This window comes from Pelophylax lessonae (assembly GCF_965119305.1).
Source record: "Pelophylax lessonae genome assembly, chromosome: 9".
NCBI lineage: Eukaryota > Metazoa > Chordata > Amphibia > Anura > Ranidae > Pelophylax > Pelophylax lessonae.
Genome location: NC_138776.1, coordinates 116,602,329 through 116,622,726, shown reverse-complemented (window position 1 = coordinate 116,622,726; position 20,398 = coordinate 116,602,329). Strand labels below are relative to the sequence as shown.

Below are 20,398 nucleotides of genomic sequence, written 5' to 3'. Positions count from 1 at the left end.
AGCTTTATATGTGCTTAGTCAGGTGATCTATGTATGCCCAGCCAGGAGTTCTATGTGTGCCCTGCCAGGATATTATGTAGGTAAGCCAAGATAAAAATGTAGGCACAGACAGGAGATGTATGTACAACCAAGCAAACTAGGTGGGCACAGTCAGAAGATCTAAGTAGGCATAACCAGATCTATGATGGCACAACCAGAGATCTATGTAGCCACAACCAGGAACTCTATGTATGGCCAGCTATAAGATTTATGTTGGCACAACCAGAAGATCTAATTAGGCACAAACAGGAGATCTATACTTGCACATCCAAAAGATCTATGTAGACACAACCAGCAGATTTATGTAGACACAACCAGCAGATTTATGTTCGCAGATCCAGCAGATTTATGTAGGCACAACCAGAAGATCTATGTATGTCCAGCCGGGGAGTCCTACCTGTCAGACTTGGTGAACTTCTTAAAGGATTGCCTGGTGAGTTCATGGTAGGATCTAAAGCTCTGAGGTTCCGCAGAGATGCCCTGAGCCCTGGTGGTCCTTGGTCCCATCTGGCTGCTGGTGGGCACTGCCAGGACAGACTGGTACTTGTGCAGTTTCCTTTTCAGTTCCTGGATCTCCTCTTCTTTATCCAACAAGCGGTTCTCCAGATCCCGGATCCTCTCCTCCTTCAGCATCAGGATCTTGGCGAAGTCCTCTTCCAGGTCACTCATGGTGGAAGTTGGAGCGGTAAGTAGTCCCAGTCCCGGATAAATGGTGGACTGAGAAGTTTGTAGTGTGATGAGGAGGGAGAGCAATGTGAGAGCTCCGGAGGAGGATGAGGAGTGCTAATCCACTGACCCTTCTGGGAATCGCTGATTAGCTTTCATTGAGAAACCAATTAGAGCCGCCTCGCCTTCCCTCTAGGATCAGTCCATAGAAAGCACAGATCGGACGTGTGATCATCCCACCGACACCATCATCATCATCATCATCATCATCACCACTCTCCGCACTCCGCACAGCTCCCAGCCCGGCTCCTGCCCTGAAATAGGAACAATTAGTCTGTGATGGGAGAGAGGGAGGGAGGGGGGATCTGTAACCGGATCCTCACAAAACTCTTCTTCTAAAGGAGATCCTCCGCACATGGACGAGGGGCCCCGAGAGAACACACTGTCCGGGGCCACTCACACCGGGCCATGGAAGGATGGGACATCGGGCACAGATCGGGGACTTCTATATGTCATGTGTGCTCTGTGTATGGAGGATCGGGGGGCAGCCAGGTAAGTTTGTCCTACATATGGACCTTCTGTGCCATTTATTCTCTATGAATATTCGGTGAGGACAGAAATATGGGAACTGTCACTTATAGATGACTGTCATCCTCATCCACTACTGATCGATCCAGGACAGGCATGCTCCAGGACTAACATCCTCATTATGGCTGACTGGTCTAGGGCAAGGATTTATAGAATTAGATGGCTGACATCCTCATCCTTACTACTGACCGATCCAGGACAGACATCCTCATCCTCACTACTACTGACTGATCCAGGACAGACATCCTCATCCTCACTGCTACTGACTGATCCAGGACAGACATCCTCATCCTCACTACTACTGACTGATCCAGGACAGACATCCCCATCCTCACTACTACTGACTGATCCAGGACAGACATCCCCATCCTCACTACTACTGACTGATCCAGGACAGACATCCCCATCCTCACTACTACTGACTGATCCAGGACAGACATCCCCATCCTCACTACTACTGACTGATCCAGGACAGACATCCCCATCCTCACTACTACTGACTGATCCAGGACAGACATCCCCATCCTCACTACTACTGACTGATCCCAGGACAGACATCCTCATCCTCACTACTACTGACTGATCCCAGGACAGACATCCTCATCCTCACTACTACTACTGACTGATCCAGGACAGACATCCCCATCCTCACTACTACTGACTGATCCAGGACAGACATCCCCATCCTCACTACTACTGACTGATCCAGGACAGACATCCCCATCCTCACTACTACTGACTGATCCAGGACAGACATCCCCATCTTCACTACTACTGACTGATCCCAGGACAGACATCCCCATCTTCACTACTACTGACTGATCCAGGACAGACATCCCCATCCTCACTACTACTGACTGATCCAGGACAGACATCCCCATCCTCACTACTACTGACCGATCCAGGACAGACATCCCCATCCTCACTACTACTGACTGATCCAGGACAGACATCCTCATCCTAACTACTACTGACTGATCCAGGACAGACATCCCCATCCTCACTACTACTGACTGATCCAGGATAGACATCCCCATCCTCACTACTACTGACTGATCCAGGATAGACATCCCCATCCTCACTACTACTGACTGATCCAGGATAGACATCCCCATCCTCACTACTACTGACTGATCCAGGATAGACATCCCCATCCTCACTACTACTGACTGATCCAGGACAGACATCCCCATCTTCACTACTACTGACTGATCCAGGATAGACATCCCCATCCTCACTACTACTGACTGATCCAGGACAGACATCCCCATCTTCACTACTACTGACTGATCCAGGACAGACATCCCCATCCTCACTACTACTGACTGATCCAGGACAGACATCCCCATCCTCACTACTACTGACTGATCCAGGACAGACATCCCCATCTTCACTACTACTGACTGATCCAGGACAGACATCCTCATCCTCACTACTACTGACTGATCCAGGACAGACATCCCCATCCTCACTACTACTGACTGATCCAGGACAGACATCCCCATCCTCACTACTACTGACTGATCCAGGACAGACATCCTCATCCTCACTACTACTGACTGATCCAGGACAGACATCCCCATCCTCACTACTACTGACTGATCCAGGACAGACATCCCCATCTTCACTACTACTGACTGATCCAGGACAGACATCCCCATCTTCACTACTACTGACTGATCCAGGACAGACATCCTCATCCTCACTACTACTGACTGATCCAGGACAGACATCCCCATCCTCACTACTACTGACCGATCCAGGACAGACATCCCCATCCTCACTACTACTGACTGATTCAGGACAGACATCCTCATCCTCACTACTACTGACTGATCCAGGACAGACATCCCCATCCTCGCTACTACTGACTGATCCAGGACAGACATCCCCATCTTCACTACTACTGACTGATCCAGGACAGACATCCCCATCCTCACTACTACTGACTGATCCAGGACAGACATCCTCATCCTCACTACTACTGACTGATCCAGGACAGACATCCCCATCTTTACTACTGACCAATCCAGAACAGACATCCTCATCCTCACTACTACTGACTGATCCAGGACAGACATCCTCATCCTCACTATTACTGACCGATCCAGGACAACCATGCTCCAGGACTGACATCCCCACTTTTACTGACTGATCAACATGGCATGTGCCAGGATTTATACCTAAAGATGACTGTCATCCTCATCCTTACTACTGACTGATCCAGGACAGACATCCTCACTACTACTGATGAATCCTGGACAAGCATGCTCCAGGATTTATAGATACAGACCGACATCCATTCCTCACTTTACTACTGACTGATCCACTACAGGCATCCAGGACTAACATCCTCACTACTGCTGACTGATCTAAGACAAGGATTTATAGATTTAGATGACTGACATCCTCATCCTTATTATTGACTGATCCAGGACAGACATCCTCGTCCTCACTACTACTGACTGATCTAGGACAAGCATGCACCAGGATTTACAGCTAAAGATGACTGTCATCCTCATCCTTACTACTTACTGATCCAGGACAAGTATGCTCTAGGACCGACATCATTATCTTCACTACAGACTGATCCAGGACAGACATCCTCACTACTACTGACTGATCCAGGACAGACATCCCCATCCTCACTACTACTGACTGATCCAGGACAGACATCCCCATCCTCACTACTACTGACTGATCCAGGACAGACATCCCCATCCTCACTACTACTGACTGATCCAGGACAGACATCCCCATCCTCACTACTACTGACTGATCCAGGACAGACATCCCCATCCTCACTACTACTGACTGATCCAGGACAGACATCCCCATCCTCACTACTACTGACTGATCCCAGGACAGACATCCTCATCCTCACTACTACTGACTGATCCAGGACAAGCATGCTCCAGGACGGAAATCCTCACTACTGGTACCAACTGATCTAGGACAAGCATGCTCCAAGATTTATAGATGGCTGATATCCTCATCCACTCAGCTCCAGGATTTATAGATGATTAACATCTTCACGTTACTACTGACTGATCGGGACAAGCATGCTCCAGGACTGACATCCTCATCCTCACTACAGATTATCCAGGATCAGCATGCCCCAGTACTGACATCCTCATCCTCACTACAGATTGATCCAGGACAAGCATGCTGCAGGACTGACATCCTCACTACAGATTGATCCAGGACAAGCATGCTCCAGGACTGACATCCTCATCCTCAATACAGATTGATCCAGGATCAGCATGCTCCAGAACTGACATCCTTATCCTTACTGCAGACTGATCCAGGACAAGCATGCTCCAGGACTGACATCCTCACTACAGATTGATCGAGGGCAAGCATGCTCCAGGACTGACATCCTCATCCTCAATACAGATTGATCCAGGACAAGCATGCTACAGGACTGACATCCTCACTACAGATTGATCGAGGGCAAGCATGCTCCAGAACTGACATCCTTATCCTTACTGCAGACTGATCCAGGACAAGAATCCTCCAAGCCTGATGTCCCTATCACCATTTTGCTACTGACCAATTCTTGAAAGGCATGCTTCAGTACTGCCATTCCCATCCTCACTTTATTAGAACAACATGGTCCAGGACTGACATCTTCACTTTTCTTTACTGATCTAGAAAAAATATCCCTCAGGACTGACATCCTCATCCTTCCTTTACTACAGACTGACCAAAAAACAAGCACTGACAACCTCACTTTACTACTGACTGACCCAAAACAAGCAATGCTTCAGGACTGATATCTTCATCCTCACTTCACTGTCTAGTGAGATGGCTTAGTGCAAGAAATGCTCCGGACTGATATCTTCCTTTATTTCATCATCTTGTGAGCTGGCTGAGTACAAGCAATGCTTTGGGATTCCCATTGTGATTGCACTACCTAGTGAGTCACTGACCCAGGCCAAGCGTACAGGACAGGAGTTTACTATCCATACTTTAGAGGCTGCACGTGTAATTGACTCAGGGGCTTTCGAAGCCAGGATCAGGATGACAGCAATAGAGTATGAAGGCAGGATCAGGATGACAGCAATAGAGTATGAAGGCAGGATCAAGATGACAGTAATAGAGTATGAAGGCAGGATCAGGATGACAGCAATAGAGTATGAAAGCAGGATGACAGCAATAGAGTATGAAGGCAGGATCAGGATGACAGCAATAGAGTATGAAGGCAGGATCAGGATGACAGCAATAGAGTATGAAGGCAGGATCAGGATGACAGTAATAGAGTATGAAGGCAGGATCAGGATGACAGCAATAGAGTATGAAAGCAGGATCAGGATGACAGCAATAGAGTATGAAGGCAGGATGACAGCAATAGAGTATGAACCTTTAACAGAGCACTGTAGGAATGGCAGAGCCCATATGTCTTCACAGTTTGACTTTACAACAGAAGAAGGCCGGGGGCAAAGATTACCACAGGGGGCCTTTGTAAAACATTAAAAGCCCAAGTTAATCTGTATGAAATGTTCTCTGTTAGAATGATTTTCTCATTCAGTTGTCACTGTGCTTTGTCCTTCTGTCCTCATTCCTTTGATCAGATTGTGCTGGTGTGATCTATCCATATGTGGGGCCCCATGATGACTGCTGGAACGACCCCAACCTGACGGGACAACACAGTTCAGGTTACCGGAAGCTCTGGAGAGAAGTGTGAACAGTGATTATCCTTTTACATTAAGTCTACCAATGCAAACATTGATTTAAAGTGTAAGCTGCTAGGCATATTTCCATCGTAAAGCTGGATACACACAATACAACTTTTGTTGTTTGATTTCCTTTAGATCTACCTTCAACTATGTAGTATAAGGGTCTGCCTGATTGCATACTAATTGAAAGTGTTTGGGTTTGACCTCATATTATATGGTTTGGGTAAATCGAAAGTAAAAAAAATCTAAATAAAATTGTATCGTGCGTATCCAACCTAAAGCTGAATACACACTATACAATTGTCTTTAGATACCACAACCATATAATATAAGGGTCAAATCTAAACACTTTCAATTTGTATGCAATCAAGCAGGCCCCGGCACTACATAGTTGAAGGTAATGGGCCATACACACTATAAGATTTTCTGAAGACTTTTTCCTTTAAGCCCCGTACACACGTACCGATGGTCAGCATACAAATGTTCCTCTTTTCTCCCCGGGATGTCGGTGTCTGTTGAAAAGTGAAAAGACAGCACAAGGACAGCACAAGAATTTTGTCTGCAGACTTCAGCTGACTGCAGAAGTGATGTCATGTAATGGTTAACTTTCCCTGTGTTTTTAATTTTCTGAGCATGCCCAGTCTTGCAAATCTGCGGTCTGTCGGCCGAATTCTGTACTGACAGGCGAACAATCGTCCGTTCTGGTGTCCGCAGACAAAAATTTTCATGTTTGCACGAAAGACTTTTGTCCGCGGATTGTGCGCAGACAGCTGTCGGAGGCACCATACTAACACGCGTACAATCGGCAGATCTTTCGTCCGCCGACGTTTGTATGCCGACGATCGGTACGTGTGTACGGGCCTTTAGACTTACCAAAACCATATAATATGAGGTCAAACCTAAACACTTTCAATTTGTATGCAATCTGGCAGGCCCTTGTACTACATAGAAAAGGTAAATCTGAAGGAAATCTAACCACAAAAGTTGGATAGTGTGTATCCAGTTTAAGTATGTATGGACACAATGGGGTTATTTTACTAAAACTGGAGGGTGAAAAATCTGGTACAGCTGTGTATGGTAGCCAATCAGCTTCCAGATTTTTGTTGTCAAGGCTTAATTGAACAAGTTGAAGTTAGAAGCTGATTGCCTGCCATGCACAGCTGCACCAGATTTTGCACTGAACAGGTTTAGTAAATCAATCTCAATGTATCAGTACAAGATATTCTTTGGTTTATTTATATTATGAGATGCTCCAGTAAACTCACAAGGTAGTTTCATACCAATGCATTGCAGTAAAGGGCAGTAGTGCGTGTGTTAGTGCAACAGGCTACACTTTTTGTGGAGTGTTGTGATCAGGGTTGCCTCCTCATCCATTTAAACCAGGACACATTTTAATTACACAGGTTCTGAGGCTAATATAATTCACATTAGGCACCAAGTGAGTTTTATTACCACCTTAATCAGCCACAGATCCTGTGGAATCTGTGTGCTCCTGGTTTAAAGGGAGCAGGTGGCAACCCCAGTTGTGATGCCAATTAGAATAATAGTCCAACACACAATACAGTAGGTGACCATGCACCTACACTTGATCCAAAAAATGGTGGAGGGATACATGCTGGTGTCTGATGCTGTTGGAAGTCCATTCTAAGGCCTGCTTCTCACCTATGCAGGTTGCAGTTTGCATATTCTGGGGGCATTTTGTGTTTTTCAATACATGTTTTTGATCTTTTTGAAGTCTATGGAACCAAAAACCAGTCCCTGGCCCTTTCCATAAATGCACAGATGTGAACGTGATCCATAGGAAACTATGTTAAATGGACTGTAGTGTGTTTCTGCAAAACTAAAAACTGCATATGTGTGAACCAGGCCTAAATACCCAGGCTGCTTTAATGCATGTTAACACACAAAATACTTCACATTAATGCCTGTCTGATAATGCATCTCAATAGTTTTGTATAGTGCAAACAAATCACACTTGTAGGGTGTATCTTATATTTTATATTTGTACTACTACCTATTACTGATATTACAACACTGTTTTCTACTTGCTTCCTAGAGCAGGGTCTTAACAAAGGGCCAGCTTACTGTTCTTCAGACTTTAGGGTGGCCGGACTAGGGCCAGCAGAAGTATAAAATGTCCTGGCACCCGGTGGGAGTAAACCATGCCCTACCTTTAGTGACAGTGGGAGGACTAGTGCCCCAATGTTGATATCAGTGGAAGGAATAGTTCCCCATTGTTGAAGGGATATTGCCCCATCGTTGGATTTAACGGAACTACTTCTGCCTCATTATTGGTATAACGGGGAGGGTCATTATGCTTCATCAATGGTGTCAATGGAAGGAATTGTGCCCCATCATTGGTGTCTATAGAAGGAAATGTGCCCCATCATTGGTGTCTATAGAAGGAATTGTGTCCCATCGTTGGTGTCTATAGAAGGAATTGTGCCCCATCATTGGTGTCTACAGAAGGAATTGTGTCCCATCGTTGGTGTCTATAGAAGGAATTGTGCCCCATCATTGGTGTCTACAGAAGGAATTGTGTCCCATCGTTGGAATCTATAGAAGGAATTGTGCCCCATCATTGGTGTCAGTGGGAGGCATTGACCCTTTTGATGGTATCATTGGGGGAAATAGTACCCCATTGTTGGTGTCAGTGACAGGAATTATGCCCCATTGTTAGTGTCATTGAATGGAATAGTTCCCAAGGACTGGATAGGCAAGCAAAGAGCTGCAGTTTGGTCACCACTGTCGTAGAGTAATGTGAGTGCTGAGGAATGAGCTAAGTAAGGCTTAGCATACACATGTGGCAGTTTTACTTCCCTCTGAAAAGCAATATGCAGTGGATTGCGTTTCATAGGGTGATTGACATGTTGCTTCCTCTGCGCCTGTTTTAACCCTTAAAAGGCTGCACCAACATGGTGCAACCACATGCTTTGCAGGACGGTTGCTGTGTGGCCCCATTCACTTGAATAGGCCACATTTGGCAACAGTACTGCCAACAGGGGGTGTCATTTTATTCCACTCTAAGTGTACAACTTCCCTTTGGCTGCCACTTAAAGGGGGTAGGCAGGGGTAGTAAAACCACTGCTCAACCATATATTATTACTGTCCCCTGACTGCAAGTGTAAACAAGCCCTTATATTCTCCCATTCCAAGCCATATACAATTTGCTTAAAGGTTGGCCCTGTCAGCACCCTCCCACCTAACATCCTTTTATTGAAAAGTCAAAGGAATCAGGCGGAATATTGTCGGCCAATCCGATGCAAACGCTGCTCAGGTATCTTCACAGTCTCCAGATTATAATAGCCACAGTGGGAGATTTGTTCATCGGCAGTAATGGTGTAAGAAAAATATCTAAGTTTATGGCCAGCCTTAGAGCATAACTCCACTTTTGTTGACTGAGATTGGGCTCAGGTAAGTATTTAGGGAGGCTGGGGGGCTGCACCTAAGAGAATGCATTAAAGCATAACTCCACTTTTGTTGAGAAAAAAACATTCCCCTCTGGGTGATCTCTGTACATTGCAGGAATTTTAATAAACTTTGTTGGAGATTCCTATCTTTTATTATTCTCAAGAAATCCATGTTTGTTCCTCTGTGCTGAGTGGATCTAATGGGAGTGGTTTCATAATTATCAATCAGCTGTGCAGCTGCAGAGCATTAATGAGGAAAGCTGCTGGGCCTGCATCCCTTTAGACGTGTTCATTATGGGAGTATCTCACCACAAATTGCATTTTTATCGCAGGAGATGCCAGAAATCTGACTTGTATCTTAGGCAGACTTCTGGGAAAATTGGTGAGCCAATCACACAAGCAGGAAATTTATGTTCTGGGGTGTGGTCAGTATACATTCTGTGTACAGAACAGCTCCAGGTAGCCATATTGCATTGCATTTTCAGAAAATTACAACAGCTGCAGATTGAAAAGGAAAGGTGATTTTTTATTAACATTCAATTACAATATGATTTGTGTTGCAACTGTATACGTTATATTGTTTTTTCTTTATTTGCTATTTTTTTTCCCCAATGAAAGTGGAGTTACCCTTTAAGCCTCATACAGACGATCAGATTATTGGACGAATTTTTGTCCGTTTTTTGTTGCATGCTAGTCTTATTTAGAAAGTGAAGAGGTTACTTTCATACGAAAACTTTCGTATGACAGAATTCAACTTCAGAAAGGATGTAATGTGTTGAATTGTTTTATATCTTCTAGATTGTAAACTCTAACGAGCAGGGCCCTCTAATTCCTCCTGTATTGAATTGTATTGTAACTGTACTGTCTTCCCTCATATTGTATATGAGGCAAACTGTTGGCACTATATAAATCCTGTATAATAATAATAGTATGTGTTCTTTCGTTTCTGAGCATGCGTAGTCTTGCTTTTATGTTATTCGGATTAAAACTGTACTAATTTAACCACTTGCCGACCAGTCGCTGGGACTGTACTGCGGCAAAGTGGCTCGATTCCGTCCAGCGACGTAGACCTACGTCGCTGGACTCCTCCCCCTGTAGGCGGCGCTCCCGCGCCGCCGGAGGCGCGCTCCCGCTGTTTTCAGTCACAGCAGGAGTCGGGCCAGGGGAGGAGCGGCGGCGATCGCCGCTGCTCTTCCCCGATCGTCGGGGAATCTAGTTTGGAGATCCGCCTGCTTGTGTAAACAGAGCGGGCGGATCTCCTAAGTGACAAACAGTGACAGATTGCAGGGTTCAGCATAGCTGAACATGCGATTTGTCCCTGCGTCACCTCCCCCCACACACGTTAGTAAGCACCAGGCATACATTAACCCCTCCCTCTCCAATAAAATTAACCCCTTCCCTGCCAGTGTCATTTTTACAGTAACAGTGCATATTTATAGCACTGATTACTGCAGTAATGTCACTGGTACCCCCAAAAGTGTCAAAAATGTCAGTCAAGGGTCCGATCTGTCCGTCGCAATGTCGCAGTCCCGCAAAAAATCTCAGATCGCCGTCATTACTCGTTAAAAACAAACACTAAAAATGACAGAAATCATTCCCTTAGTAAACGCAATAACTTTTGCGCAAACCAATCAAAATACGCTTATTGTGATTTTTTTTTTACTAAACATAGGTAGCAGAAAACAAATTGGCCAAAAATGTTTTAAAAAATTAGATTTTTACATTTTTTTGGGGGAATTTCATATAAAAAAAATGTTAAAAATATTGTTATTTTTTCAAAATAAACGCTCTTTTTTTGTTTATAGCGCAAAAAGTAAAAATCGCACAGGTGACCAAATACCACCAAAAGAAAGCTCTGTTTGTGGGGAAAAAAAGGACGTTTTCATTTGGTTTTTCGTTTGGGTAGGGCGTCGCACGACCGCGCAATTGTCAGTTAAAGTCGCACAGCGCCGAATCTCAAAAGTGGCCCAGACGTAAGACAGCAAAAGTTGTAAAGTGGTTAACGAAAATAGGATGTTATGTTCACGTATGTTAAAAATGTTATAGCCTGCACATTCAGCTTTTGTCGTCTGAAAATTCAGAATCGGCTGTCAAAAGAACTATACTAACGATCCGAAAACCGGCAGATTGTTCATCTAATTAAATTTTACTTTCATATGTATGGGCCTTAAATCTCTTGGACTCTGACCTTCACATGCTGTTTGCTGCCCCCGTCTACCGCCATTATTACTGTAGTAATGATCACTATTAATTAATAACTGAAAAGGGTAAACAGATAAAATAAATGTTTGCTCAGCTCCTTCCATAGAGATTAAAATAAAAAAGACTGCAGGTTGGGGTCTGATCCAGGATCACAGGTATCTGAATTAGGACATGTCCAGTTTTTTTATTTACTTTTAATCCTATCTGTTTACTAATACATTATCTAATTGCGCAATTAAACTTTTTTTTGTTATATGTTACAAAAATCTTATATGTTCCAAATCTGTTTTGTGATTGCTGAGAATTGTTTATTAAAGAATCTCAACAAAATCAACAAACTGCGTTCTTTGTGTCCTCATTTTCAAAGCTGTTTTTAGTGCCCCTGTATCAGGTATGACGTAAGCATTTTTTCAGAATTGCGAAAGTTTGTCTTTTCTGCAGATATGGGATCAGTGCAGCTTTCCACGTGTGACCGGCAGATCCTCACGCAGAGAGTGACATCTTGTGTTCAGATATATTAGTGACAAGACCAAGATAGAGAAAATCATTTACTTTTCCGACTTCGTTTCCCAGGGGGTTTACAAGACCTTTGTGATTCATACACACCAAATTTGGTTCCTGAATTATTACTCCCAAAGCTTCCCAGGCATGTCCATGAACTGCACTTTATTCTACTTGGCAAAAGAACTTGGACAATTAACTGTATTATGTAAAGGAAACGACAAGCTTTCCAAAAGCTGAAGAACTACAAATTCTGGGGATCCGTTGCCTCCAGTACATGTAAACCCCAAATGAGTGACATTTACTTTTTTAACCACTTCTGGACCAGAAGATTTTCCCTCTTAATGACCGGGCCAGTTTTTGGGATTCTGCACTGCGTTACTTTAACGGACAATTGCGCGGTCGTGCGACACTGTACCCAAATAAAATTGATGTTTTTTTTCCCCCACAAATAGAGCTTTGTTTTGGTAGAATTTGATCACCTGTGCGATTTTTATTTTTTGCGCTATAAACAAGAAAAGATCGACAATTTGAAAAAAAAAATATTTTTTACTTTCTGCTATATAACATCCAAAAAAAAAAAAAAAAATTAAAAATCTAAAATTTTTTCATCATTTTAGGCCAATTTGTGTTCTGCCACATATTTTTGGTAAAAAAAAAAAATTGCAATAAGTGTATTTTGATTGGTTTGCGCAAAAAATTATCGTGTCTACAATCTATGGAAAATATTTATGTCTTTTTTTATTTATTTATTTCCACTAGTAATGGCAGTAATCAGCGATTTTTAGCAGGACTGCGACATTGCAGTGGACAGATCGGACCCCTAACTGACATTTTTGACACTTTTGGGGGAACCAGTGACATCACTACAGCAAGCAATGCTAAAAATATGCACTGTTACTCTTATAATGACAATGGCAGCAAATGGGGTTAACCCAGGGGTGATCAAAGGGTTAAGTGTGAGCCTAGGGGGTGTTTTCCAACTGTGGGGGGGGGGGTGGGCTTGTAATATCAACACAGAGACCTGTGTTCCTAAATAGCAGGAACATAGGAGCTCTGTGTTGATTCCAGAGAGAACAACAGCAGACCGCCGTTCTCTGTTCACAGGGAGTGATCACATGTACACGGCAGCAATAGCGGGAGCCGGCTCCACACCTAAGCTTCCCCGCTATCGAGCGGGTGCGTGCCCACAGGATCGCTCCTGCAAGCCACTGTACAGGTAAAGGGGATTCGCTGAAACCTACCGACCTGCTACCGTATATCTGCGGCGGTTGGTCGGCAAGTGGTTAAAGTATTGTTAATCATAAGCAATTGCTTTTTCCATTCTTTGTTGCAAACTAATGCTGCAGATCTTCTCCAATCCTTTTGCAGCTGTTTCATTTTTACAACATCATGTGACAACAGTAGACTATGCCTGTGTAATGTCCTTTGGCGTGACTGCTTGTAGCCTCCATTGGGAGAGTTTATGACAGGGTGACAACACACACGAACAGTTGGGACACAGCTACAGAGCATTGTCATTGATATTGAAGGTTTAGTTATTTTTTTTTCTAAAATAAAAAGCATGTCATACTTTGCCTTCTCTGGGTAATGGCTTTGTACAGGGCAGCCCTGTTCCTCCTCTTTTGGGGTTCCCTGCAGCTGCTCCTGGCTTCTTCTACCTTCAAGCACAACCCTTAGCAAACTACTTGCTAGAGGGGGGGTGCTCATGGGGGCTCTCTCCCAAACCACACTATGTACATCTATTACCACACACAGTGTGGCTCAGGTCCACCCCCCCCCCCCCCCTGCTCCTTTATCACTGGATTTGATGGCTTTCACTGCATTAGCCTATTGTATTATGGTGTGCACACCAAGAACACGTGCCTTTCTCTGCAGCCTCAGCTGCACAGGGCAGTAAATGAATGGGAAGTGCTCTGTGCTGAGTGGCTTCCTGTTCATTCACAAACTCTTACTCTAAACACAGTTTACTATGCTTCAATTATGAATGGACAAAGTGAGGGAGTGTTTTCATCTAGAAAAGGTAGGGGCTGGTAAATTACATTTTTACTAGCCCCTTCCCCCACATTACATCCTTAAACATCCCCTGCAGCAGCGCGGGGGGGGGGGGGGGGAGAGCAGGGAAGCCAGCAGCACTGCGGAGTGGGGGAGAAGCCTGGGCAGTAGGGGGAATCTGCACCGCACATAGTAAATCACGCACCCCCTGCACACGGCTGTGCCTCACTGAATCTAGTGGGGATGGAGATGCTCTTGGGCACAGCAATGGACAGAGATCAGGCTCAAGTAAGTATTTAGGGAGGCTCGGGGGGGGGGGGGTTGGGGTGGGCCTAGGAGAATGCATTCAGGTAAAAAACCTAACTTTAGCCTTTACAATCACTTTATTTGCAGGAGCTAGCAAATATTTAATAATAGCTGCATATGAGAAGCTACTAAAAATGACTTTTGAAATTACTTACTTTGAAATCATTGTAAAGCTTATATGAAATTTTAGTGATTGGGTATGTATAGTTTTATTATCATTAAAGCAGGAATCCCATCTACTTTTGTGCAAGGCTGTCTTTTCAGCTAAAGTTTGCCAAAAACAGTAATATCCAAACCGGTCTCATTTTCAGTTTCAGCTTAAAAGCATTATAAACCTTCCCAACTGCATCTTGTGCTTTCATCTGTTTAAGATGTGCATTGATCCCATAGATTCATGTTGCTATTTATTGGCCTGCACACACAGCCTATAGTAGAGTAAATCTTCACATTCCAGTTTTAGAACTTTCTATTTGTGTTCAAATATGAGGCATGGTACTGCACAGGTGAATGGGTGACCTCTGTCTCGAGTTTAAGAACTGACACTTCCTGTGAAGAAACTACATATCCCACAATCCCTGGTTCTCTCAGTCTAGTGTTCTTCTATTACTAAACAGTCATAGATCTAACATAGACACAAACAAGCAATTGACAGAGAGATCACCGTGCAGTCTTTTATCATATTAGCACTCCCATACCTTTGGTGAAACACAGAGGAAATGGTGAGGCATGGATTGTGACCCGCTACAAGAATTTGCTTGTCGCTTTAGCAAATAGGGACAAGGTAGGAGAATAAATACATAATACATGATCATATGGGGGAGCAATCAGCCATGACCCCACAAACTGCAGCCACAACATGTGTGCCCATCATTGCAAGGTAAGGCTATGGCCCCTTTCACACGGGCTTTCCGATCCGATCTGCCTGTCAGTTTTTTAGGCGGACCGGATCGGATGCTCCATGCAGCCCTATGGAGTGGCAGATGTCAGCGGAGACATCTCCGCTGACACTCGCTGCTATCCGATCCGGACAGATGGAAACCCTATTTTACATCCATCTGGAGGATCGGATCAGATAGGATCGGATGAGAATTCTCATTCAATCTCCCATAGAGGTGAGCGGGGCTCTGACAGCTCCGCCGGATCGATCCCCCGCTGAGCAGAACGGACTCAGTCAGGCGCACCGTCCCTGTGAAAGGAGCCTAGCAAACGACACAGGGAATAGAACTACACTACTACCTAGTTAAAACAACAAAACATTATAAAGTGTACAATGCCTTTATTCAGTGTGTTAGAGATGTGTCAGATTTGATCATGAGCGGAGCGGATGAATAGTCCGTGTCTTATAGCTTCTTCTCTCTGAAAACAGCAAGCTGTGAATATTCCTTTACTCTGACAAAGGGAATGGTGTCACCCTCTGGGGCTGTCAGTGGTGTGTAAATCACCCAAGTGTCAGGGGGGTTACAAATCCTTAGATCCTTAGAGCATCTGTCAGGTATTTTTATTGCTGTCTGCATGCCTTCTCAGAATATTTTCCTTTAAGTGATGGGAAATCTCTGCAGCAGGAACTCAGACAAAATACTCCATCCAAAACTAGAGTTTGTGTACAACTCCCCTCCTCAAACCATACGTTTTCTAAAAGCACAGAGTGAATAATAAAAAGATTGTCAGTGATTTTGTAGATCCTGTGCTGTTTGTGCAAATTATATTTTTGATTAAAAAAAAAAAAAAAAAAAAAAACACTGAGGCTGGGTTCACACATGTGCAAATTGAATGTGGGTTTCCAATTCGCATGACGGTAGAATGTAACCGGCTCTCAATGGAGCCCGTTCAACACCGGCCGCGGTGTACATTTGGAAAGGGTACTGTGCGTCTTTGGTTCTGATTCAGGTGTGAATTAAAGCAAAAAAATCTGCCCTGATTTGCACCTGAATCGGTGAACAGGGACACACTGGACCCCCTGCTGTGACCCGTGGCCGCAGGATATGTTAACCCAGCTTAAAATGAATATTAGTGCACACAAACATAACATAACTGACTAGTATATCTAAAGCATAAAACATTGTTTTATTATATAACAAATATTTGTTAATCCTCAATCCCTATCAGGAGCAGTGGGGAAACAAAGGAAAGGTAAGTGCATGCTGCTCAGGGTAGGAGGAGGACCTTAACCAGTTCTGGACCGGAAGATTTTCCCCCTTAATGACCCAGATAAAACTGATGTGTGACATTCCAGCGGACAGGTTGGACCCCTAACTGACATTTTTGACACTTTTGGGGGGGACCAGTGACATTACTACAGTAATCAGTGCTAAAAATATGCGCTATTACTGTACTAAGGACACTGGCAGGGAAGGGGATAACACCAGGGGCGATCAAAGGGTTAAATGTATGCCTAGGGGGTGTTTTCTAACTGTGTGGACGAGGGACTTATGGAATCAACACAGAGACCTGTGTTCCTAAATAGGAGGAACACAGGAGCTCTGTGTTGATATCTGACAGAACAATGGTCTAGTGCAGGGATCCTCAAACTACGGCCCTCCTGCTGTTGTGGAACTACACATCCCATGAGGCATTGTAAAACTCCGGCATGCACAGACATGACTAGGCATGATGGGAATTGTAGTTCCTGAACAACTGGAGGGCCATAGTTTGAAGACCCCTGGTCTAGTGTGTCTACAACAGCATACCAGAGTTCTGTCTCGGGGAGCAATCACGGGTGTCCGCCGGCAATCGCGGCCACTGAGCCCACAGATCAGCTTCCCTGCTGGTGAATGGGCACACATGTGTGCCCCCACGATCACTCCCGCTAATCGCCGTACGGGTATGCACGGGAACCTGCTGACCTGCCGTCGTACATCAGCGGCGGCTGGTCGGCAAGTAGTTAAAGTGGCTCTAAAGGCTGAAGGTTTTTTTTTTTACCTTAATGCATTCTCTGCATCAAGGTAAAAGAAAAAAAAAAAAGAAAGCTTTTTAACATTCTAAACTTGTCATCTCCCCCCCACACACACACACACACACACACACAGTGCAGCTCGGGATCTCACCCGCATGTGTCATCTTCCTAAACATCTTCCTATGGTAGCACATAGAGAAAAGAAGGAATCCAGAGTGCTGGTGGGGGCACCCCAGAAGAGGAGGATTGGGGCTGCTCTGTGCAAAACCATTGCACAGAGCAGGTAAGTGTAACATGTTTGTTATTTATTTAAAAAAAATTTACTTTACAATCACTTTAAGTGATGCTTTTCCTTAACCATTTCATTGCCACCAACGTAAGGCACACAGAAGCTTTTAAACAGCTGTTATGGCAAGTGTTATGCCAAGTGCTATGGCAAATGTTTACACTTGTTAAGACAACCGTCAGCATTTTGCTGGAAGTGATTGGGGTGGCTGTAAATCCACTCAATCACTTTTACACATACAGGAATGTGCTGCCCCACCTACCTAACCCCCCTTCCATGCATCCAAGGCTCTGCTGCCCCTCCTGCAGATCCGTGATGCCATGGAAACTGTTGGTGGGTAGCACTGAGGGTGATCAGTGAACATCTATTTGCTGATCACCTCTCTGATGAATGGCATCAGAATTGACAAGCATTTTGTAACTTCCAGGTTTTAGTAATGTCACCCCCCCCCCCCCCCCACTCGGCTGCTGTAGACAGGGAAGAAGCTGATCAAGTACAATCTGTGCTTGATCTGTATCATTGGGGTGCAAAAGGGACATTAGGGGTCTAATAATCCCCTGTCATGTCTATTATTCTCCCACATAGGGGGCTTATAAGTCCCCAAGGTGATATCAATAAAGTTAAAGTGTGAGTATTACCATGCATGATTTGTACCTATAGGTGAGCGTTAATTAAGGCTTACCTATAGGTACTGCAAATATCTCCTAAATGTGCACCGTTTAGGAGATTTAGGAGATATTTACTGTACATTCTGCCGGTTACGTCACCGTCACATTCGCTCTGAAGGAATGGCCACCTGGGTGAAGATTGTAGCCTTGCCAGCGTTCACAGCTCGCCGCTGGAAGGCTTTGTTCTAAGGTAAGTTTCACATAATGTGCTAGTATGTGGTGCATACTAGCACATTATGGCTTTTCTTTGCAAAAAAAAAAAAAAACACAATGGTTTAAGTTTAAATGATGTATAAAAAAATTAAAGATACACACAATCAATAAAAAAAAATTCTAAGGCCCCTGCCCCCAGATACACACATACGAATGTAAATGTGCACATGTGTTGCACCTACATATGAAAATGACGATGGTGCTACACATTTTAGGTATCGCTGAATAAGATTAATAATTATAGGGTCATCATTCATGGTTAACTCCAAACCAATGACCTGCAGAAGCTTTTAAAGTGTTGGCTGTGGACATAATTGGGTACTGCAGTTTGTCACTATTTCACAGATGTTTGCAATTGGCAATTGGCTTGACATATCTGATACTACTGATTACTCAACAAAACCCCATCTTTCATATTTTACAAAAGCTCAGCTATCACTGAAACATTCATGAGTGATTACATATTGCACAGAACACTTTATTTATGGTCTTTATTTGGATTCCTCATTGGACTCTTGAGTTGTTTTTCTAAACTAAATATTTATTCACCATGGAACTATTTTGAATAGTGTTTGGTTCATTATAGTGCACTTTTGAGATATTTAAAGGGGAAGCACAACACAATTTTTTTAAATGTTTTACAAACAAAAAAAGGTCACTTTTATAATATTTGTGTGCACTAAAATAAACTTTAGAGTATTTTTTTAACTGAAGATATGTTTTCGATAAACAGTTGTGTTAATAATGTGTGACATAAAAAATTTCAACAAGCACCATTTTATTCTTCATGGTCTCTGCTTTCACAAAATGTTTTATGTTTGGGGGTTTTAACTAATCTGCAGGCTTAAAGGGTAACTCCACTTTCGTGGGGGGGGGAGAAGAAAATAGCAAACAAAGAAAAAACAATACAGCATATACAATTGCGACACAAATCATATTGTGATTGAATTTTATTTAAAAAAATCACCTTTCCTTTTCTATCTGTGGCTGTTGTAATTTTCGGAAAATGCAATGCAATATGGCTACCTGGAGGTGTTCTGTACACAGAATGTGTACTAACCACACCCCAGAAACATCATTTCCTGCTTGTGTGATTGGATCACCAATTTTCCCAGAAGTCTAGCTAAGATACAAGTCAGATTTCTGGCATCCCCTGCAACAAAAATGTCATTTTTGGTGAGATACTCCCAATAGGAATACGTCTAAAGGGATGCAGACCCAGCAGCTTTCCTCATTAGTGCTAATTATGAAACCTCTCCTATTTGACCCTCAGCACAGAGGAACAAACAATGATTTCTTCAGAATAATAAAAAAGGTAGGAATTTTCAACAAAGTTTGGTAAAATCCCTGCACTGTACAGAGATCACCCAGAGGGGAGTGTCTTTTTCTCAACAAAAGTGGAGTTACGCTTTAAAGTATAACTAAAGGCAAAACTTTTTTTTAGTTTTGGATTTAGTAGAGAGGGATTAGAACACTTGTTTGTATTGCTGTCTGTGCCCCCCATTAAGGAGATTCCCTCTCTCTATTTGTCCTATTTATCATTATCATTAAGTCCCGGTTCACACTGGTGCGATGCGGAAACCCTGCAAATCAGTGCCAGTTCCCGCATTGCACCAAAATCACACAGTGGTTCACACTGAGATATGTGAATCGCTGTGGGGGGGGGGGGGTCAATGTAAAGTTAATGACACGCCCAGATTGGTTCGCAGAACGCAGTGTGAACTGTGAAATGGTTCAGGAATAGGATCGCATAGGTTTGAACACTCATGCGATCCAAATCCAGTGCAAACCAAAACATGGGTCCTGCACCATTTTGGTGCAAATGCGATTTCATCCATATATTTTGTATGGCTGGAATCGAATCGCACAGACATCACATGTGATCTGCACAGCAATGCGGTGCGAATCACATGCGATGCCTGGTAATGCACTAGTGTGAACCGGCACTAAAA

General features: G+C 43.8%; 1 protein-coding gene across 2 annotated transcripts in view; it reads right to left on the bottom strand.

Moving 5' to 3' along the window:
* Positions 1 to 1,008, bottom strand: part of PRKG1 (protein kinase cGMP-dependent 1) — a 1,462,571-nt gene extending 1,461,563 nt beyond the window's left edge. The window contains exon 1 of one of the 2 annotated variants that reach the window (XM_082269170.1): positions 437 to 1,008. In XM_082269170.1, the coding sequence (XP_082125296.1) occupies positions 437 to 708 (272 nt within the window). In that variant the 5' untranslated portion in view covers positions 709 to 1,008. The remainder of the gene's footprint in view (positions 1 to 436) is intronic. The other variant, XM_082269171.1, reaches the window with a different exon arrangement.
* Positions 1,009 to 20,398: the final 19,390 nt, after the last annotated feature.